The sequence below is a fragment of the Archocentrus centrarchus genome, chromosome 9 (genome assembly GCF_007364275.1).
Source record: "Archocentrus centrarchus isolate MPI-CPG fArcCen1 chromosome 9, fArcCen1, whole genome shotgun sequence".
NCBI lineage: Eukaryota > Metazoa > Chordata > Actinopteri > Cichliformes > Cichlidae > Archocentrus > Archocentrus centrarchus.
This window is the reverse complement of record NC_044354.1, coordinates 23452915-23476529: the sequence shown is the minus strand read 5'-3', so window position 1 is coordinate 23476529 and position 23615 is coordinate 23452915. Positions and strand designations below refer to the sequence as shown.

Below are 23615 nucleotides of genomic sequence, written 5' to 3'. Positions count from 1 at the left end.
TTGATTGATCTATTTAATCTATTGATTTAAAAAAAATTAAATAAAAACTTAGGCATGCACAGATACACTGGCCTGGTTGACTGAAATTACTGTACAGGCTAAAGGCTGTGCGATGAAGAGCTGACAGACTGAGACCGTTCATCATTTTTATAATGAAGACTTCCCTGGCGCAGAGAGGTTAATACATAACTATCCATCCATCCATCCATTTTCTTCCACTTACATCGACTATTGGTCAAAATCTTTACACTGACCCAGAATTTTATTATATTCCAACAGTATATACTGACTAATTTGTAATCAAAAGAACATCATAGCCCACTATCGTTTAAAGCTTCCTTGTTGGCATTATTTGGACAATTGGTTTTAAAGGAAAGATGAAAGACAATGACGTGATACTGTATAACATAAAAGTTCTAGTAAGTAAAATATTATTTATCCCCTTTTGGCTAAATATTCCTCATCCTAGTACGGAGCACAGTCTGCTAGGAAGTGACTCACAGCTGCTCATCTCTTCCCCTCTCTGACCTCATCAGTCGGTACGCAGCCAGGAACCCAACCAGCACCAAGAGGAAGGAGGTGAAATAGGATGCAGCTAATGGACGTACAGTTCACTGTAACTGTACGTTCCTACAGCGTTATATGAGAAGATGTATACGTCTCAGAGAGAAACATTCATTGTAAGTTATGTTGTCACTTACCCAGAGGCAGTAAGGAGTAAGACAGCATGACCACATGTACAGCACAGCTCTCTGCCCGGTGCCCATCTCCGCTCTGCTGCTCTCACCAGCCTCAGACCCTCACACTTAAACCAGTGATGTCACCACCCAACTATTATCTCATTTCTTGGAGTCTACATGAATATTACTTGAGGAAAGTAGCAATTTCAGATATAAAACCCACAAAGCTTGGCTTTAAATGTCATTTGTAATGTTTTAGAAAGGCACAACATCTTAACTAGATTTAAAAATCACTACTTTCAGGTTCATTTCTTCCTTACTATAGACTTTAATCAATCTCAAAATAGGCATGCTGTTATAAATAAGCTTTAGTATTTGTGTTAATGTTGCTTTATTCATATATTGATACTGAATTATTACATGCCAAGTTCCTGCTACCGTCAATGAAATATCACTATTTAGTAAAAACGGTGAACTCAGTAACAAACTAACAAAAATGTTAGATGTTAGATTCAACTCACTGTCATTGTGCGCACAAGGCACACAATGAAATGATCGTCCCAGATCACTCATCCAGAGACGAGCATCTGCGGTCATGCAGCCAGAGACCGGCGCTACCGTTAGGCAATGTGGTTTAAGTGTCTTGCCGAAGGACACAACACAGCGCAGGAACAGGGGCTCAAACCGGCAACCCTCCGACTACAAGTTGAACGCCTACACTGAACACATCAAATACATCAATTTATTGTTATCTTCTTTTAATTGAACATTTTTACCATTTTTATAGTTAATTTTTGAAGAAAAAAATGGCTTGAAAATATGTTGTAACGTAATATGTTATAAATATATAAAGCAAGAACTAGGAAAACAGTTTAAACTCAAACCCAGTGTCCCGATCTAATATTTTGTTTTATCACTTTGGAAAAGCTATTTTTACACTAATTCATTGCAAGGCCACACTGGACAATGCCAGAGGGGAGCTGTTAGAAATATAAATGTCTATTTTAAAATAACCTGTTATGTTTTCTTTACAACACTGTAGTAAATAGAATATGGACTGGTTCTTATATAGCACTTTTCTCCTCTACATGAGCATTCAAAGTGCTTTATACAACATATTTCATTCACATTCAGGCACTTTCTACATCTAAGTGCTTTCTATCTGACACTAACACGATCACGTTCAATGTCTCATCATACTAATTTATTTTGTCTTTAGAATAGATTTTACATTAATCCAACTCTCTGATCTAATCCAGTGGATCTTATTCTATGCATAATGTGGCCTGAACTGCAATGGAGCACTTTTTGAGAAGTGTGTATTCTTGTGTCTTACTGAAGTGTAATTAGCTTCACAACTGCCACCCTTAAAGCAGCAAAGTCGTTTCAAAAGGTTTTTTTCCAAACACAAGTGCTGGAAATGTTCAGATACAAAAAGAGTAACGTTTCAAACTGAAACACAACCACTAGATGGTGGTAATGACCTTGAACCTTGTGGTGACTTAATCTGATCTCCCTGTGCCACAGTAAGGCACAACAGACTGTACTTCTGGGTTCATAGTGCAGGCCTTCAACCTGAGCCTACAATTACAGCGTCAGTGACAAAGAGCAATCTGAACCCAACCCTGTAGAGCTGATAATCACTGTCCACCCATAAGTGTAATAATATGCGTGTGCATGTAATTTGTACAGTTGCTAATATGCAGACACATTTGTTTATACATTTTAAAATATAAAACTGAAATTACACCAATTTACTCCACCAACCAGTCAAGTTGCAGTTTACATTCCCGTCTGTCCACACTTAACCTCTTCTGTGTGTGAAAAATCTGATCTTATTCCACATCTGTGTCAAATTTAGCATATAAATAGGCCAAGATATCTGGAGTTATGCCCAGAAAAATGTTTTATGAGGTCACAGAGATCCTGATCTTCAATCACTAAAATCAAAATAAGTGCATCCAAGAGACCAAATAAACTTTTGTGCCAATTTTGAGAAAAAAAAATTCCCTCAAGCCTTCCATGAAAAATCAACCACATATACTTACAGACAGCATTATTGTCCCACCAAAGGCATAAAAACAGAGGTGAACTACTAGTCTGAAACCAAGTATAATTTCTAACCAATCAGAATCAAGTAACAAAATTACACAAATATTTGCAGAACACATGATCATTATGTGCCATTTCACTTCAGAGGTTTCCCTGAGCCCTGCTGTCACATTTCTAAATAACAATGAGCAGTGAGAACATGTACTTAATATTCATTTGTCTGATCCAATCCTGAAGTACAGGCCTGAGGTGTTTGAGCACCACTTCCCTAGAATGTAATGTGGGATGGGCAGCGGTGAGTCTAGGACGTCCATGACTTCAACATTAGTCACCAGTTCTTTACTATGTGAACCCAGCAGCATTTAACATCAGTCAGCAAACTGCATTCCAATACGGTCTTCAGTGCATGAAACACATATACCAGGGCGTTCAAATTGTTTTGGAGTAGCAGGGGGCATGCCAAAGTAGCAGGCACCTTATGACCGAGACCTTTGCTGTCCTCCATGGGTGTCTTTTCCCATCTGTTTCGCTTTTATGAGTACTATCCCATACTTTTTAAAGACTTTCATTCAGTACTCCCATAAATATATCAAAGTTACTATAAATGAACAACAAGGAAGAAATGCCATGGCCGATATGTTCACAAACCATTACTCACATGCAATGCATCTCAACAATGTTATGGTTTAATTTTAAATAATTTTGAAAGTTAATCTTCAAAAGTACAGAAGCTCTGCTAATGCATATTATTTTATGGTCAAACTTGCCCCTGAATGAACAGCACGGTCGGCTATGAAATTCATCATCAAATTGTGCAGACGATCGCATTCCACGAGGCCGGCGACCTCTCTCTCATCTGATCATTAGAATTCTATTCTTGACATTGATCATGTATACCTAGATTACTTGCTTTCAACCTCGGACGTGGGCTTGAACCATTTCTTAAGCCCAATCTTCTGGTCCCCATGCCTGGTGGCCACTTGTGACAGCTGCTGTTTTCTCTTATTTCTCTTACATGCATGAGAAGCCATGACAGCAGCAGACGATATGAATAGTCACATGGCAGTTGTGAACCAATCAAATGGCTCAGATTGAAAGAATGTAAATATTGCCACGCGTGTCCACATGGCTCTGGGAATGGAGACGGCGGATGGCGCAAAAAGTTTTTTTAAGAAAATTAAAAAGTAGATGGCGCAGAGCGGTGGAGTAGGTGGAAAATGCATCTGGCGCCGGCATAATTAGAAAGCCTTGATATACAGATACAGAGTTACACACACACACACACACAGCAGCATACTTACTAAAAGCCACACAAATTTCTCTCCCTGTTTCCACACAGCTGAGTGAGAAATACTCCAAATAAAAAGACTCACAACCAGTCATCTAACTGGCACAATGGCTTGAGCAGCATGTTAAAATCTCACTGAGTAACAGCTACAGTTTTTGCTGGTGCAGAAACTGAGCTGCAGTCTGACTCACCCAGCTGTGACGGTCCTGCTCTCTGTGGGCGCTGCGACTCCTTATCCTGGAAAGGCTTCCCTCAGCAGCATTACCCGCAGGAGCCGATCGCCGTGACATACTCCGAGACCGCAATCTATTCAACTCCTGAGCAACATAAAGGAATAAATGTGAACACCCCAACCAAACTGCATCACCTCGAAACAGATTAAAACCTACTCATATTCATGTGGGAAGCTGAGCTTCTGTGGTATGAAGTTCACTCACTTTATTCTTAAAGTGAATGAACTTCAGCCCATTCATTTAAAGACGTCACAGGTTTCAGTTTGTTGCTTTCTTCTGAAGTGTGACTGTAATTTGGATATTTAATCTTGGCATATCTATTACCCCGCAGAAGGACAATTCCTCAAGGAAACAGCAGTGTGGCTAGCTGAAATTAACAATAAATTGATTTTTTTTTTAAATTTAGAACAAAGTTTTGAATAATTCTAAAACCTCTAAAAACAGGTTATAATACTGTAATAATGGGCATGAATGTCATTACACTGTTATGCCTACATGCCAGCATTAGACATCTTTTTTGGGTTAACCCATTCTTATGAACACAATATCTCAGGAGCTCCTGAAATATGGGACTCAATAAGTGATGAGAATTTAGTGGTCAAAGGTGAAATGTTACTGCCACAGGTCACAAATCCATTTTTGGTTATAACAAACACCATATACACTATATAACTATGACAAAACTTCACAAAAATGTCTAAAAGGATAAAATGATAAAGTGCTGATAGTTTTAATTTATTTACATTTATTCTATACTTCCAGCTTAAAGATGTCTGTGAAACAGCTTTGGTTTAAACTTCTAGATTATTTGCAGCAACATCCACATTTAAAGCACAGCTATGATTGTTGTCATGGCAGTGACTTTCTTCTTTCCATCATACCTCACCTTAAATACACCTGATGTGTTGCAGACATGAAGATAATACTAAGTAATCATGAAAGAGAAGCAGCAATGCTGAATCAACAGTCCCATTTGACTCAAATCTTATTTATATTTTGCCTGATAGTGAGACAGACTGGTGTAGTTATTAAGAAGTGAGAATTATAGTTTTTTAGGCTATAATTTAGCCATTACGTCATATAGCTCAACCAGAATATGACAGCTCAACTTGTGCCTCTTTCCTTCAACAAATTTAATCAGAAAATAATGGCGCACAGAGTAATGTGTGCCAAAAACAAAAAACAAAACTACAACTGTACATTTTATTGCATATGGTTTTGTTCGGAACATATGATAAGCTATTAATATGATAGTGAGGAGAATATTTGATACAACATACATCCTGAGAAACTATATTTATATTTTAGATGGTTTGTACGTTCCAATATCGACAGAAACAGATTGTTCTGTATTTTGAAACCACTGCATGTCTGTATGGGATAATCTGACTCCATTTTAACTGACAACTTAAAAACAACACCAGCCTTTTAAACAATAATTTTAAAAAAGTGAGAATGGTATTAATTAGTATGTCACCTGGGACCCGTGTGATCTCCTCTGGGCCTTTCCCCTGTCCTCCTGAGGCTTTAGCTCTCTAGGCAACCAGATCTGCTCTGCACGAGTGCTGCTGGGGAGTCCACCTGGGGGGTTACCACTTTTAACCTCTGTCCAAGGAAAAGGGGCCAAATGGAGTGACTCATCCAGGAAAGCAGACCAAGGCCTCTGTTGAGTTGGGATGCGTTCTTCCTGACTGGGAAGGAGCAGTTCTGGAATGTGTTTGTTAGCATATTTTATATTTTCAGTCTTAGGCTGGTCCACAGACATCTCAACAGACCGCAGCTCCCATGGGTCCTGAGGAGGCGTTGTCCATACTGGGTTTGAGATACCTACTGAAGTCAGTGGTGGCATCTTCCAGCTAACATCACTTTCAGGTGTAGGCTGTAATTGACCGCCAGATTCAGCATTTAGTCCCTGAATACTCAACAGAGGAAACAGGTCTTTATTAGGTGACTGATGAGCTTGAGATGTAAAGGAGTCTATGTCAAGAATGCCAGGCTTGTAGGGCTCCTTCCAGCGTGTCGCAGCATCACTGCGTTGAGAAGTAGACTTAGATATTGGGTCAGTTCTGAGCACTGAGTCCAGATCAAGAACTTTGGGCCTCAGAGGTGATGATGACTCCAACTTAAGCCTCTCTTGCTCCTCTTTCCTCTGTTTCTCTTTCAGTCGCTGTCTCTCTGCTTCTTGTTGCTTGGCTATGACTCTCATCCTGTCTGCCTCCTCCCTTTCCACATTCTCCCTCTGTCTGCGTTTCTCGAGCTCCACAATTTGTTGTCTCTCCCTCTCTGCCTGTTTTTGCTTTTCATACTCCAGGAGCTGTAATCTCTCTAGCTCTTTAAGTCTCTCTATATCCTCCTTCCTCTTCCTTTCCTTCTCCAGTTCCTGCTGTCTCAGCCTCTGGTTTTCTAACTCTTGTCTCTCAGTGTCTAGCTTTCTCTGTTTCTCAAGCTCCACAATTTGTTGTCTCTCCCTCTCTGCCTGTTTTTGCTTTTCAAACTCCAGGAGCTGTAACCTTTCCAGCTCTTTAAGTATCTCTATATCCTCCTTCCTCTTCCTTTCCTTCTCCAGTTCCTGCTGTCTCAGCCTCTGGTTTTCTAACTCTTGTCTCTCAGTGTCTAGCTTTCTCTGTTTCTCAAGCTCCAAAATTTGTCTCTCCCTCTCTGCCTGTTTTTGCTTTTCAAACTCCAGGAGCTGTAACCTTTCCAGCTCTTTAAGTATCTCTATATCCTCCTTCCTCTTCCTTTCCTTCTCCAGTTCCTGTTGTCTCAGCCTCTGGTTTTCCAGTTCCCGTCTCTCAATATCTTGTTGTCTCTGTCTCTCCCTTTCTAAATCTCGTTGTCTCCTTTTCTCCAGCTCTCTCTGCTTCTCCCTCTCTATCTCTTTCTGACGCTCCTTCTCCATCTCCCTCTCTCTTTCAAGCTCTTTTATTCTTAACATTTCCTGCTCTAATGCCATCTGTCTCAACTTCTCTGCCTCTTTCTCCTTTTTCTGTTTTAGTCTCTGCTTCTCAAGCTGCTGCATTTCCTTTTCCTTCTGTCTTTGAAGCTCTAAGAGCTGTTCTTCCTCCTTTTGTTTTTGCTGCTCCTTTTCACGCTGTCTCTCCCTTTCCTTTATTTTCTCTCTTTCAATCTGTCTTTGTCTCTCTAGTTCTCGCCTTTTTTCATTCTCAAGTTTCCTTTGCTTTTCTCTTTCAAGTCTCTGTTTCTCCCTCTCTAATTCCTGCACCTTCTCAAACTCAGTCTGTTTTTGCCTATCCAGGGCATACTGTTTCTCCTCAAATTCTTGTTTTTCCTTTTCAAATGGCTTCTGTCTTTGCCTTTCAAAATCTCTTTGCATCTCCCTAGCCTTCATTTGTGCAAATTCGGAATGTGCTTGTTTTTCATTTTCCAGCTGTTTCTGTTTTTCATTTTCGACTTCTTTCATCTTAGTCTTGTGCGTCACTTTCTCCTTCTTTTGCTCCATTTTCTTTTCAGCTTCTTTCTTTTCTTCTTTACTCCGTCCATCCAAGGCTGATCTGATCTCCCTGGGTGGCTTGTGGCTCATCATTATCAACTCTTCCTGCTCTTGAGATGGAGCATTTTTTCCAAAAGGATCATCTAAAGACGGACTCTCCCCTATTGGAAGACTCTTCACTTGAGGGCCACCCAGGACAGACCTCCCAAAGGAATCATCAAAAAGGACAGTCATGTCCCCAGTGTTTATCCCTGCACCCTCAAGAGAAACTGCCTCCTGTATTTGTCCGGTCAAAGCAAAGTAGGTTGCCCTGGGTTTTCCTATTTCTTCTGCCTGCAGTATTTTTAAGCGTTTAGGGGCCGCAGCCACTTCTTCCTGTTCTGCCATTCTTTGTCTCTCTCTGTCTTTATCTAAAGCCACTTGTCCTTCCCTTTGGGATTCCTTTAGCATCCCTTTCTCCATATCTACACCTTGGTCGAGACCAGTAATGGCCCACTTCTGTAAAGCTCCTATTCTCAGATATCTTGGCTGCGTTTCAGGCATCACTGCCAAAGGTGGCTGTTCTTCTGCAGCACCGGTCCATTCTGCTAGAGGCCTGCTCCCTTCTGAACGTCTGGAGCGGAGGGTCATTGCCTTATCCTCCCAATGAGCTGATGGGATGCTCTCACTTACTGCCCGGCTCTCTTCGACAGCCTGCACTGTGTCAAAGGCATGTAACACAGGCAAAGGGCTCGAGGGCGATAAAGGTTGGCTGTAAGTTGCCATGAACAGAGTGCCATCATTTTCTGTAACTGCTCTCTTAAATGGCGATGGGCTGCTGAGGAAATCTTTGGTCATGTTAACAGATGAACCCTCATCCATCATCAGCACGCTGTGCCTCTCCACGATATTATCAAACAAGGATGCTCGCACCGTTTGGACTCCATTGCCAGCACCACTTTCCTTGGAAATGGTGCCAAATGGCTGTCCTGCTTCAGGCCCTTCAGGCGAGGGGACCTTTTTGGGCTGCTCTTGGGAACCTTTTAAATCCAAAAATGTCTTCTGGTCATTGGGTGTGATAGGTGACTCTTCAGCCTGGGAAAATTAAGAAATATACTGAGAATTCTTAAGTAATAGCCCAGTGCTTGCACCTTATTGTCTAGTTACTGAATTGACAAGCTATTGCATAACATCTTTCAGATGCAATCATCTGAAATGAATAGAAACTTAAAAAAAAAAAAAAAAAAAAAAAGATTATGAACCAAGGTACTATTGACTACTATAAAACCAGAAATAAGAACAAAGGGGACTTGGCAACAGAACATGGAACAATACGGTAACATAAAGGAGTTCAAGTGAGTGACTGGCAGTGCTCAAACGTCATTGTTGTTGTCTCCTTGTTCTATGTTGGCCACATAATAGTGGGTGTGGTGCAGAGGTGGTAATCAAAGCCTCTTGGTATGGAGCTTTCCTATTTGATCTCTTCTTTGAGCATTTCATAACTCGCAGCCACTGGGGATGTTTAATGTCCCAGCTGTCTTAGGTTTCACAGATTTGCACATCTATGGCAGCAATTAATTTTGCTGTAATGCCCCATTTATTTCAAAGGAATGTCCTTATGAATGCAGAGAGGCTTTGGTCCACCTGAAATGCACTTAAAGATAAATTTCCCGGTTGTATACACAATTATAGAGTAATTAAATTCACAGCAGGAGCTTATTTATGTACCTCGCAACCTCAGTAGTATTTTAAATTGTGTCAAAGGCTTTACCTCCATTTGGGTACTGCACATTCTCTTTTGTCCCTTTTCCTTCTTTATTATGTAGCATGAGTTTTACTCGAGCAAGAGATGACAACAAACACACTAAAATGAAACTGTTTAGCAACAGCATGTGAAAACCTGTCCAACCACGCGGTGACAGAGTTTCTCATTGTTACTCTCATTTGCCTACTAAATATAAACCAATCCGAACAGAAAACAGTTCCTACAAAGCTCACTCCCTCTCTTACCCTCTTCTGAGGATCTTTGTTGATATCATGACGGTCCACTGCCTCAGTGAGGAAAACAGGGTCAGGTGACCTCTCAGCTGAAAACCTAATAAACATACATTACACAAGACAAAAGCCATGCATGACCGCAGAACTCCTTGACAAGGACACGGAACAAAAAAGCAAAGCATGACAGTACAAGCAACTCTTACCTTTTAGTTAGGTCAAGGGGCAAGGGGCGGGGCTTCGGTGCTTGTTTTAGGACAGGGCTCTGAGTCGGTGTTGTGTCCTCTGTCAGCTGCTTGATGAGCTGTTTAACACCCACTGGTGGTTCAATTTCAGGAGTTGGCTGCATTGGAGAGCGAAGATCTGATCCTTGGCCTGCAGCAGCTACACCAGGAGAGGATGGAGAATCGAGCAGAAGACTTATTCGCGACTTGATGCTAACCCGACGCTTATCTTCATCAGCCTCTTTCACAGGCATTTCTTCTTTGTTTTTGTTGCTGTGGTCTGAGAGGATGGAATTACATACATCATCAGTACTTTGTGGTGTGGTACTCATAAGGGTTTTATCTTCTTCTTCTTTCTTTTGTGGTAGTGCTTTTCCTTGTGGACCCTCTTCTGTATTTGCCTCAGGAATTTTATGGTGCAGTGAAAGACCAATAGACTCAAATTTAGCAGTGAGATCAGCTGAAAGGGGTCGTCTCCCAGACCAGCGAGGAGCAGGAAGCGGTGCCTCCGTCTTATTTGGACTGCTGGGGAAAATGGCTGATACGGGTCTGGGCCTGGTCCCTCTAGGATGGGGTCGCAGAGGCACAGATGTTTCAGGCTGAACTTTTTCTTTTGCTTCTTTCTCTTGCCCTGCCTGAAGAAGAAAGCCCATGGACTTTGCTCTAGTAAGCGAGGTTAAACCTTTACCCTGTCCATTCTGGCCTCTCTCATCTTCCTTTGTAGTGGTACCAGACCACTCTGCAGCTGGAAGATTTTCAAAGTTCTTGGAGAAAGCCAAGCTTGTCGGTTTCTGTCTCTCTGCTGGCACAGGAGGGGTGGGTCTGCTTGGGTCTCCAGTGTCAAGATGGGGAGCTGGTTTAAATGGCTGGACTACTGGCTTTGTTGTTTGTCCAGTGTTCAGCTTAGGGGATGAATTAAAGGAGGTAGAGGCAGGACGGTTGGGGCTGTTTGAAACTGGTCTGGGTTTGCTGCTGGCAACTGGTTGCTGTGGTTTTGGGTTGCTTGGAAGCTCTGGTTTGTATCCAGCAAGGCGAGTGGACTCAGGTCGGGGTTTGGTATGAGGCTTTGGGGCAAGTATTGGCTTAATTGTGGGATTTTTCTGCACAGAAAAAGGTTTGGGAGTAAGACGTGGCTTGGGGGTGGGGACAGGTTTGTTTGGTTCAGATGCGAGGAGATGCGGCTCATTGACAGATGGTATATCAATGAGGCTATTATTGCTGGGACTCAGGTGATGTCGTCCTCCTGCCACTGTCCTCCCTATCTCAGCAGTTTGAACCTCCACCTGAGCAGCCATCCTTTTGAACTGCACCTTTTTTCAAGGATAAGGATAAAATATTCCTTCAGAGAAAGAAAATAAAAACTTACACTTCATATTGAGATACTAACTAATCAACAACAGCAGTACTGTATACAAAAAACTCAATTTAAAAGAACTCAAAAGAACTCCCTTAATCTACTCATCACTGTGAACTTGGAAGTTACTTGACATTACATCACAAGTGTGGTACTGTGCAAAAGTATGAAGCTACTCCTTATTTATGTAGCGTTTGCTGGGAAAATGGAAAATAGGTGCAGTGATTTACTGAAATGTGCAAACTTAAATGAAAACAGAGTATATGAAATCAATATTTGGTCTGTCCATCTTTATTCTTCAACACAGCCTGAACTCTCTTAGGCAGTTTTCTTATAATTTCTTCTTCAGGACTAGTTCTCCAGGCTTCTTGAAGGACATTCAAAGCTCTGCTTTTGGACGCTGGCTACCTTTTGTTCTATTCTCTGTCAAGATGATCCCACACTGCTTCAATAATGTGGAGGTCCAGGCTCTGGGGATCCCCATAATTGATCCATTGTGTGTTTTTTCTATACAGGTTTGCTTTAAGTGCACTGGCAGTGTGATTGGAATCATTGTTGTGCTGAAAATTAGTTCTTTGCTAAGTTGTTTGTTGTGTGTAGAGGCAACACTGGTTCATCCCTTGAGTTGGGTGTCTTTTTTTATGCTCAAATGATTCATAGATCATTTTTATATGGCTTAACACACAAAAGCTGCATTCCACTGAGAATAGTCAGGTGCAAACACTAGACTGAAAATGAGTGGACAAGCAGTCAATGTCCAATAAAAAACTTCAAAGAGAACTATTGATTTAAGAAAAATGTTACAGTCTGGCTCCTTGGAAGCAAAATACAAAGAAATGATGGGTGGCTCAAGACTTTCGCACTGTACTGTATGCCATTTTGTTATGTTAAAGTGGGATATGTTTAGTGCTGAAGAGAGGACAGAAATAAAAGGTGACTGTGTTTGTCTTCTACATTCACATGACATTTTGGCATAATCCAGCTGTGAATAATGAATTTAATAATGGCTTAGCACACAGCAGCACACGTGGGTCTGATAACATTAACTTTGTCTATGACGCATTAAACATCCACGCTTCCACAAGCCCACAAGCAATGCAGTAATCTGTTATGTTACTGCAACTGAGCTTTTTCTGCAGCGACATATGAAAATGCCTGATGTGAAGAAAAGGCTCGAGTTTGAGCAGCAGCTGTCAGTGAAAAGTTTCGGCATATTTCTGATGCCTATTTAAATGTGTCTTATTGTATTTTCAGACATATTATGCTTGCTTATTCACATAATTGTTGCCTTAAATGTTTTAATGTTATTTGTACTTTCATAGATGATTCAGCCTAATAAAGCCTGGAATCTGCACAGTTGTTGCCTTTGTTTGACCTGTTGGGCGACTCTAACAACTGACTTTATCATTATCTACTTCTTGTTCTGTCTTTATCAGCGCAATCAAACGAGCTTGTAAATGTGCATGACTAAGTTGAGTTACTGGTGTAACAGTGACCAAGACTGCATACTTTTGACGTGGCTCCTAAGACAAGGAAGGGTTGGACAACTGTGCAATGCCAGTGTTTTCTGCTTGAGGCTATAACACATGCACATCATTCTTTGACAGTGAATGGGGGGGATTCCAGTGCAAACTCACACCAGACCACCATCCATCAAACATTCAGCTCCACCCCCAGTGAACTTCTGCATGTTTATTCAATCTAAAGGAGGTTTAGTGATAAATATGAGATCCCCAAAGATTAAGTAACTCCACTGTGACACAGTATGATGATAATCATTTCTATCTGTTGTTACAAAGCAATAATGAAGATTAGAAAACAGCCCACAGGTGTTTGCGTTAGCCCTTTAAGAGGCTTCTTCTTTACATCTGATAATGCTTTCCACATGTTGTGCTGAGTTACTCTGCTATGCAGAAACAGAAAGTTCTTCTGTAAAATAATGACATGCTCGATCAAAATCCTGCAAGTACAATCAGCGTATCCTACCTGACCAGATGTCAACCGTCTTCTGTGGAGCTCGGGCTTTTCTTGTAACCGAGTCGTGATGTCATATCACACGGGACGAAAGAGTCGAAGGAGCCTAAGACATACACATTTTGCATCATCAAAACAAATAGTCTATTCACTAGTCAAGACTGCTGTGCTGAAGGCTATGGTAGAGAAATCACAGCAGAGCTACAACAGGGCAGTCCAAATGCGTTGCTGTGGAGTTCTCACGCCTTCACACAGCAGCAAATAGATGATATGTTTACACTGACACAGACTTGAGTAAACACAGGCACACCCATACATTTGGTACTAGTGGCGTATGTCCAGACATATAACAACAATTTGCACAATGAAAGTCCTCAACTCTGCTCTTGTATATGCCCCGCCGTTTCCTGCTCTTATATTTGCATTATGTCCTCGATCAGCACTCCCACGACATTACCAACTCACGCCTCACACTACTATATCTGAATGACTTCAACCTGTGAATATTGGACGTATAAACACTGCTGTTTTCATTTTATGTGCCAGCCATATCTTTACATGATCACCCTTTTGTTGTGTATCTTATCACACATTTCAGCTGATAAGCTCCAAACACTCAGCAGGTGATTCCATTATTCATAATAAAAAAATTAATTAATTAAAAAAAAACAAACAAAAAAAAAAAAAACACTGTACATACATGAAATCTGGAAAGACAAAGAAGCAGAGCCACAGAGGGTTGTGCTTGGCTAACAGAGATTGTTGGAAATGTTGAAAACGTGAACTTTAGATAGCGACAGGAAACACCTTCGCTGAGATGGAATGCCAAAAATTCACTGTGATGGTGGGATGAGCAGCACAGCAGGGATTAAGGAAGCGTCTGCCTTACATAGACTTAGACACGCCAGCAAGTATCCTACACATGACTCATTACTGGAAGTCACAAACAGAAAAGAGCCTTTCTTCAAGGATATTATGTTAAGTAGTCAATAGATTTGCCTGTCAGCTTTGAGGAGATGCTGCAAACGTTACTGACATATGTTAGAGTCATACGTGCAGAACAGTAGGGCACAGGGCATGCAGGAACAGTGTTTGTTTTTTCACCCAGATGGTTAAAAGCAAAAGACTGTGAGTCCATAACCTGGCTAAGCCAGTTATACAGAGGAAATTTCCTTAGGTAGACAATAGAACAACTAAAAGTAGTGCATTTACTCAAGTTAGTTCTCACCTATGGTAAAACAAAAAAAAATGTAAACCACAATGCACAGTCAATGTACTACAATAGTGCAACATGTGAAGCTGTCATCCAAGAAGACCCTATGCTGAGTTACGCCTGCCTGTCATATTTAACAGTATTATTAAGGACATGGTCTAGGAAGTCCAAATGTTTAGGTTATCTTGACATTTAAAAGCAACCTACAGCAAAGGTAAGTACAATTTCATTAGTAAACCATAACCAAGATTTAATGCGTACCCATTAGATACTATAGTACCCCCCCCCCCCAAAAAAAAAAAAAAACCCAAATTCAAACCCCTTACACACACACACACACACACACACACACACACACAACTCAGGTAGTAATTCAACTTAATCTAAACAATGGTCAGTTCATGCTGATAAATGAGCTATATTAACCTGGTTGTTTTCCATCACAGGTGTCCCAGTTCAAAATTTGCAACAAGTGTTACAGCTTCCTCATGTCCTGTCTGCTCACCTGGATTATCCCGACTGTGCCCCGGTCCAGTTTAGCGGGAGATGGAAAGAGTTGGCTTGCAGGGCACATTTAAAGTACAGAAAAAAAGTAGTGCGCACACGTACTGAAGGAGTGTGTTGCATTCAGCTACCTGTTAACTCCCGCAAACAAGACGAAAGACAAACGCTTTCAGCAGCTCGCTGGCTAGCAACCATATGCTAACAACTCAAGAAGCTGGACTCGCAAAATGGAAACACTGACTGAACCTGTCTTTCTCTGGCTGTTTGATCCCAACTGGAGACAACTTACCAAACCGTAAAGTCAGCTTTCCCTCCCCGCTCGCCGAAATAACTTCTAGCACAGTGTATCCCGCCAACTTAGTAGGATAACTACGAATCGTGACAGTTGATTAGCAGAGTAGCTAACTTAGCTGGTTTACTTAGCTAGCCAACTGGCTGGCAGGCTATCCCGTCTCAGGTTGCAGTGTTGTTGACAGGGATAGACTAGACAGGCAACGAGCCGCCTGAGTGCCCACAGCGTTCAATTCGTTCAGCGCCCCAAGGCTCTTCCGGCTGTTGCTTTCAAAATAAAGTGCAGCTGAAACATAAAATAGTGTTTCGCTACATAAACTTATGTTGCGCCAATAGTAAATAACGACACAATTTGTGATCAAATACATACAAACCCTAAGGAGTCAGTTTTGCTCTACAGCAGAGTTCATCAGTGTCACTTATACATATGCATCAGCTGGACTTCCGGGATTAATATGGATAACTTAACGCTCTTTTTGCTGGATACTAGCCAGAGTAGAGGATGTGATTGGGCGAAAATGATCCCTTTGCAGTTTTATGGCAATTACTTATTCCCACGTAAAACGAACACAAATCACCTGTTTATATAAGCTGACTGGCTAATTTCTTCAAACCTGCATAATTCAGGCACTTGATGTTATTGTGCATTTAATTGATCTTAAACTGCATTCTTACACTGACTGCTCAAGTCAGTATAAACAATGAATGTGGCTGAAATAACTTCCAAATACAATGGAATATTACTGAGATCAAACAGACTACGACTGCCCTCTTGTGGAAAAAAGGCGCAACCTTAAAAAGATAGTGTGAACTGACCTAATTTGATGATGACCTGTGATGTTTCACTTAGTCAGACAAGGGGGAAAAAAAAAAAGCACAGCAAACAATCAGTTCTTTGATTGTGCATAATTGTTTATTATTTGCAACAGACTAGTTATGCTTACCAGTCTATAAACTTGCACAAAATTAAAGGTGGATTAAAGAACCCTAAAATAACAAAACAAAAACAAAAAAAAACCAAAAGCAAATCCACTTGTCTCGTTTTAACCAGCACGCATTGTCAGCATTCTCTAGCTTCACACATTTCCAACACTGAAGTAAAACCGGGGGAAATAATGTTAAAAGTGAGTAAACATTCTACAACAGAAGATGAAATTAAGAAGAAACAGAATAACAAAGTGCTATTTATGGTTTATCCAGGCAGACTATATCAGAGTCCTGTTGAACCTACAGAACTACCAACTTTTACACAATACTGTGTGTTTCACTTTCAGAAATTAGAACTTAATGTGTGTGTGTGTGTGGTGTGTGTGTGTGTGTGTGTGTGTGTGTGTGTGTGTGTGTGTGCGTGTGTGTGCGTGTGTGTGTTGGTGTTACCAAATACTAGAGCTTTGATTCTGGTAATCCACCAAATCTATACTTATGAACAGCTAGCCCAAGACATGACCTGCAATAAACACTGAAATTGTTACTCACTTGTTTCCTTCTGTTTTCAGTTCCAGACTCAGTATCCTGGAAAATTTTAAAGGTGCAACACACCTGCAGCTGGCTGACTGCTATTCTAGTATAAAGCACCCTTAAATGACCTTGTCTATTTTACTCATGGGTCCTAAGCCTCGTGCATACATGGCATTAAACTTGCATCTTGGGTGATCCAAGGGGTGAGCTCTAAGTAGACTTAGCACTAAGGACCAGACCACATCTGGTCTTCTTGAGGTGGCCCGTTTCCATGGCCTGATGCCCGGTGTGAACAAGCATACTCAGGTAGCCAACTTGTGATTGGATCACCCAAAATGTATGTTAATGCCATGAACACGGCTCAAGAAGTAATGGTCAGGGTCAGTTTCTTACAACAGTCCCCATGATGCACTTGGGTATATGGAAGTCACGGAAGCCTGAAGCACACGTAATACTTAGCATGTTAAAAAATTAACCCATAAGGCTTTCAGTATGACATGAGAATGATGGTGCAAAGCTTTGGCCTTGTTGTACAACAAAAGGTATGCAAATTAAACTGATGGAAAGACATCAAAACAGAGGATCAAGCCAGTGGAACAATGTCTAAAGCAGTATGAACACAAATCATTTTCCATAGCTTATAGTTCCAGAAATCTCTGCATGAAAGTAAAAACAAGCGTGGGGAAGAAACAATGAGATTAAATGAACTTCAGTGTTGTCTACTTCGTGTGAATCATGGATGTGCTGAACAGAAGCTTCTGCTTTTTCTTTTTCTTCTTTCCTCCTTTTTCATCTGAAACAGAAAAAGTCCAAGACAGGAGTGAGTGCGAGATTGTCAGAGAGCAAACACTGAGGATATACATAAAAATCAGACTTCAGTTAACTAGACACAGGCAGATCAGAGGTTCCTGACCTGGCTCAACCACGGGTTGTGGAGAAGAAACTGGACCATTGTCCAGCTGCATAAGTGCTTTCTCAAAAGCCTGACTGAAGGAGTTCTGAAAGCTGGGCACAGGGACACGGTCTGAGCCGTCGCTCTCGCCATCGCTGTCTGCTGCCGGGGGAGCGAGCAGCTTATCTGCACGGCACAAGACACAATACTGAGTACAGGAAGTCTTTGGGGTGTTGCCTTGCTTAACAGTTCAAAAACTGGTTTTACCAGAATTCCAAAATAATACACAAAGCTCTGCTTATTTTCACCCACACACCCACTTAGTACCTGCAATCTGTAACAACTGACACAAGCACAAACAGAAAGTTCAAATACAGAAATGTACCTTTAATGAGGTTGGGCTTTTATTTTGATCCAAGGTTCAACACATCAGAATTTCATTCCTGTGACGTTTAGTTTAAAAAAAAAAAACTAGAAGCAACTCTGACTCTAATATCTTATTACACCAAATAGATATAAGCAGACAAACAATTTGATGACATTAGTAAAACAGGGCTGTTTTAAACCAGAATAAATTTTATGGCTTTAAGTAACTTTGCGTAAATACGCTGCATAACTGAGCAGCCCTACTCCCAGTATCTCTACAAGCTGTCTTATATGGCTCTCATTATTTTAACTGTTCCAATGAACTGCAAGCTTATTTCTGCAGCTACCATCAAGAGCCATCAGCCATCTTGCCTGTATTTTAACAGTTTGTGTCTGTTAGTTCTAATCACTTTCATTTTAACAGGAGCTACTGTTTAACTTGACTTTGACATTTCACACAATTCACATTACATCTGATTACAGTGTTAAATCTTCTAACAAGTCACCACAACACTGACACGCCTGTATTAACCTTTCTTTGGAGTAATCCTGGGTCCAGCATCAACTCTTGCTTTCCCATCTCTTAGCATCTACACAGGAAACAGTCATCTTAGCGCAATGGTAAATTACACAAACCATTTCCTTATAACAAATTCTGTCTCAAAGAACACTGTTACTACACACACACACACACACCTGTGCAAAGGACATGCAGTGGGACTCATCCTCCATACTACCCACGACAGGGGATGGGGTATTCAGACTTGGGAATATCATCCCATCTGAAATGACGGAAGGAACAATATGAGATTGTGTCACAATGTTTAAAACCAAAAGCCACGCAGGCAGCTGACAGGAGGAAAATCTTATAAACACTGATCAATAAATGGCAGGGGGTGATCTTACCAGAGGAAGGGCTGGTGCTGAGGGGTGAAGGAGGGGCAAAAGTGAAGTCAGGTTGGATCGGGGGACTGCTGTTGTGAGGCGGAGAGCCGAATGCTGGGAAATGGTGAAGGTTCTCCAGTCCAATATGCACCTCAGGGTCTGGGGGAGTGAGAAAACATTGCTACAGACCTCAATCTGAAAATATGAGGTATATAAAAAGGTATAATTTTCCAGGCGTACTTACATTTACCCTGCTTCTTGTTCTCTTCGATTTCAATTCGCTTCTCTCTGCGTTTCTCATCTCTCGCCTTCTTCTGCCTCAAACGCTTTCTTTTCTCCAAGTCATCTGAAAGTTTTAGGGAAAATGTATCCAATCTAAGACTTTACAATTAAACCTCTTTAAAAAGAAAAGATATCAAAGTGTTCTAACCTGCAAACATGTCCAGAGTTTCCTTGGACAGGATTGGTGGCTGTAGTGCCAGCTCACAGATGCTGAACTCACACGTGAGTGGCAGATGAGCCAGATAGCGATGCCGGCGACGGATCTCCTGCAACAAGGGAGGGGTGTTGACTTAAATTAAAACTATATTAACAAACAGAATTTCACACCCAAAGTCAGCCTTTTGTGTTTCTTTGTTTGCTGACCTCAGTGACTGTATGTCCCACTATCTCCACCACTGTGGCAGTGATGGATTCAGGACTGGAATCCAAGCTGCCGTATTCGCGTATCAGGCAGCGCACATTCACAGGATGCAGGAACATCTGCTGGCAGTCGTCAGCTGGATGGAGAAATGCAGAAAACAAGAGGAAAAACATGATGAAGAAACTTAACATCTCAGCAGGATTTTTATCCAGGACAGGACAGGTAGGTAGAGCAGAGAATCACCCACCTTGGTAGAAATAGTAATAAGGTCCATGCACCACACTGGCTGAGGGGCGGCCTGACTCTGCCTGGTCACCCAGGGCGTCCTCTCCAAGGTGGGGTTCAGAGGTGGCATTCACTGTAGCCACAGGAGGCTCCTCCAGCACACTCTCCAGAATTGCTTCAGGAAAGCCTGGCAGCTCTGCATCAGCATCTTCTGCGAACTCTTCCACCTCATCATCAAATGCTGAGGAGTACTGCAGCACGGGCTAAGGAGGAAACAAGACAGGGGTGATGAAGGCTATAACCAGGTGCATGCAAATCGGATAATTTGATCCAACTGCTAAAGATACAATAATGTGAGAGGGAAAGCAGAAAAGACTCACCTTGGCACTACTGATGTTAGTCACCCCTTCTTCCATAGGAGAAGAAGGTTCTTTCACAGTCAGAGAGGACAGGTCAAGGCTGTCTGCATTCTCCTTCTGCTGCTTCAGAAGCTTTTCCTCCTGCTCCTAACCACAAAGACACACACACAGACATCAGTCAGCTGCTTATATGGCTTTCTTTGACAAAGACACTCAAGAGAAAATGTGGTCCGTAGTATAGCAAAAAGAAATGTTAGCATATTAGCGTTTTTTCATCTTCATCCATACAATTTAAATGCACTTATTTCACACTATTGGCATTCTTGATTCACTCTATACTGTCCATTGGGTTATTTTTATCTATAGACCATTAGATACCATAGACATGCGTGTAGCTTTACCTGTAAAAGACAAAGGGCGCTCTGGATGAAGCACCCTTGGGCATCCTCTTCCTGGCTAAACTGAGCCTGAAGGATTCCCTTCTCCTCTACCACCAGATTCAGGACCTGCGCCGGGGAGGTCAGCAGCAGCTTGGAATATGGGCTCAAAGAAGCATCTACAAAACAAATAACAAGGTTTAATAATATTATTAAACAAGAGTAATCCTATAAATGATCTTCACAGCTCTCCCTATACTTATAGTATATGCATATATAAACACATAATAAAAGCTGCAAAATAATTATCTTCTTTGTGAAACTGGCTACTGAGTATTGTTGCAGTAAGCAGAAGCTTTTGTCTACAGAAATTTACCTCCAAAGCGAACCGGCTCCTCCACCTTCACCCACTGAGCGCTAGGAAGGGCCACTAGTGCCCCCTTCTCTCTTCGCATCAGGCGCATGGTGATCATGTCACCAGCGACATACTGCCTGGTCTCCATAGCAACCACACTGCAACAACAAAAGCACAAAAAAATACCCTGACCAAACCAAATTAACCTGTTTTAATATCTCCATGTATCAGGAGTACTCGTACATGTTTTTGCTTCCTTCTTATTTACCTCTTCAGGTCAGCTGTGTGCACTGCCTCATAGCAGATGGGGCACTTGGACCAGCTCTTGTCACTAAGAGACAGGTAGTGCAGCATGCACGGCCAGCAGAAGATGTGTCCACACCGGGTGATGCGGGCTGCCACGGGAGGGTACAGGCAGATGGGGCAAGACGGCACCTCATGGCTATAGATGCGCTGCAGATATACAGAAACGGTTTGTCAAGATGCAAACTTTACTTCTGTTGTATTCTTGACTTAAGTTGATTAAATGTTGATACTTAAGTATATTTCCCATCGAAGCATGGAGGATACTCACCACTTGCTGCACACAGTCCCAGTTGACCAGAGTGTCTGGATCAGTGAAATGAGCCTTGTAGTCCTGGTCATCAGTCACCACAAACTGACAACTGCAACACACAAAAATGAGATGACTCCCAGTTGTCGAGTCTCTCCATTTTAAATCATTTCTGTGTTGAAGGCTGCTTACTTGGCTTGCAGAAAAAGCTCCTTGTTGAAGGGCTTGTGCTTGTGGCCCCACTTGTTTCGACGGCCCCAGCAGGAGTGGCCTCCATCTCCGATGCCACCGTTACCTCCACGGGGTTCAAATGTGAAGTTCAGCAGGTGGTTCAGGCTTATTTTTTTCGGTCCAGCCAACTGAGCCGGGCTAAACTCAGCCCGGCGCGTCTCTGCTACCTGGACGGGGAGGGATCAATCACATTTGATCAAATGCAATTCAACAAGAAATTGTTGAAAGTTTCTCATGTCTGAAATTGTTTTAAATTTAGTCAGTATGCCTTCAACCTTTGCGAACACCCACCTCCTCACGTCGTCCTCCACCTGCAACTCCATACTGTCGCCCTCCACCTCTCTGAGGGGGTCTCTTGTCAAAATTCTTGCCTTTCTGTGAATTGGTGCGGCGAGGGCCAGGGAAACTGTCGGCTTTAGGAAAGGAGGGCTCACGCTTGCGGCTGTAGCGCTTGGAGCCTCCATTATTTTTACCTTCTGAAAGTAAAATTATAAAATGTATTAGGTGTTAGAATTTAGAAACTTCAAAATTATTTGTAATGTGAAAGACCGTGTTTCTGTAGGCATCTAAACACACTTGATTAAATTTGCTGTCATTGGCTCTGTAGGTAAAACTAAGCTTTCTGGACATTTTCACCCCATATGATGGAACAAGCGCAAATGTTACTTTTTTACAGACCTGTATGGGGTTTGTTCAATATGAGCACATCTCAATTTACGTATATTATGTATGTTTTGCATTTTCAGTGCTTCAGTGTTGGGGTCTCAGGATTGTTTTTTTTTTTTTTTTTTTTTAAAGACCAAATTCCACATATCTGGAAACATACATGCTGCATGAAAACGATATAACTGAATTAAAAATACGTATTCAAGTTACGATATAGCATGGATATATTACTTTTCTGAGAGTTTGTGGGTCAAATGTTTTGACAGCTACGTCAGGTCCTTAGCCATACAAGGTAAACAACCTCTGCAGTACTACTAGGCCCCAACAGGCCACAGGGTAATGGGAGTTTAGCTGCAAATACAGTGTTTGGCAACCTGGTGAGACATTTCTGCCGTCTACTAATAGGTGTTCACCTGTTTTGGGTTTAGATTCGCCCGGTGGCGGGCCTGTGGAGCTGGAACGGGGCGGAACCTTGGTGCTGCTGCTGCTGTTGGGGTTCTTCTCCATGTTTGTTTCCGTGCAGTGAGCGGTGTCGAGGCCGAGCTGCGGGCAGAGAGCCGCCGAGCTCTCTAGCATCAAACAGAAAAACGGAGGAAGAAAGCGGACTGCAGTGAGTGCGGGTCAGGCGACGAAGGCCCTGATTCATTTCTGTCAAACGCGGAGACCCCATCACGGCGACATCTTGACTATTAAACAAACCCGAGAAAAAATAAGAGACACGGTTTCGGCGTCTCAAGTTATCGAAGCAGTTGGAAGTGAGGACGAAAAATCGCCACGCGGGGCCAAGACCCCCCGAGTTTAAGATTTTTTCTCGCTAGGGAAAACAATATGCCCTTAACAAGGCGATAAATGTTTTCCAAAAGCTGGAAAACCTAAAAAATTCGAAAATTTTAGCCAAAAAAATATATCCGCTAAAACAAGCTTGCATTAATGGCGACGGGTCGCCAGACAAGAACCTGAGAGACCCGGATGCTTCTTGTACTGCCTGCCAATCTGTTTATTAGCGACAGCCAGCGAGGCATCATGGGAAACGTAGTAATAACATGCAAGTCAGATTAGGATTAGTTTAATGGGTTTAGGGTGATAAAATGAGTTTGGTAGGCTGTTTGTTTTCCAGCTCTGTTTTTTCAGATACACGAGCTTTGCCTAATTTACAATTTAAAATAATATATATTATCTTTGTACTGGCCCTTGGTACAGCCCCTCAATTCATCCAGGACTTCCAAACCTAGCCATTTTGGCTGCCCCTCACACACAAAATATGTGAACAGTAGGTGAATTGTTTGCTCAGAGGATGCTGTACACCTGAGATGATCATATCAGGGATACCCAGGAGTTGAGAATGCCCAGCGTTAAGAGAATATGGT

The 23615-nt window shown here is 41.9% G+C and overlaps 2 protein-coding genes across 3 annotated transcripts in view; both read right to left on the bottom strand.

The window, feature by feature from the left end:
- The window catches only part of LOC115785627 (uncharacterized), a 28716-nt gene extending 13278 nt beyond the window's left edge, over nt 1-15438 (bottom strand). The window contains exons 1-6 of one of the 2 annotated variants that reach the window (XM_030737389.1): nt 15237-15438; nt 13243-13336; nt 9885-11212; nt 9694-9778; nt 5731-8778; nt 4212-4337 (exon numbers count right to left, since the gene is read on the bottom strand). In XM_030737389.1, the coding sequence (XP_030593249.1) occupies nt 4212-4337; nt 5731-8778; nt 9694-9778; nt 9885-11197 (4572 nt within the window). In that variant the 5' untranslated portion in view covers nt 11198-11212; nt 13243-13336; nt 15237-15438. Of the gene's footprint in view, nt 1-4211; nt 4338-5730; nt 8779-9693; nt 9779-9884; nt 11213-13242; nt 13337-14948; nt 15187-15236 lie in introns of those variants that run through there. The other variant, XM_030737390.1, reaches the window with a different exon arrangement.
- Nucleotides 15439-16132: 694 nt separating this feature from the next.
- rnf10 (ring finger protein 10) lies at nt 16133-23210 on the bottom strand. Its single transcript, XM_030737191.1, has 17 exons — nt 22662-23210; nt 21874-22058; nt 21544-21749; nt 21373-21463; nt 21067-21251; nt 20820-20956; nt 20468-20622; nt 20088-20213; nt 19730-19970; nt 19485-19618; nt 19270-19387; nt 19084-19185; nt 18861-18998; nt 18651-18736; nt 18487-18544; nt 17610-17774; nt 16133-17489 (listed from the first exon to the last, which is right to left on the bottom strand). The coding sequence occupies exons 1-17, from the start codon at nt 22822-22824 to the stop codon at nt 17416-17418; spliced, it is 2364 nt and encodes a 787-aa protein (XP_030593051.1). The 5' UTR covers nt 22825-23210; the 3' UTR covers nt 16133-17415.
- Nucleotides 23211-23615: the final 405 nt, after the last annotated feature.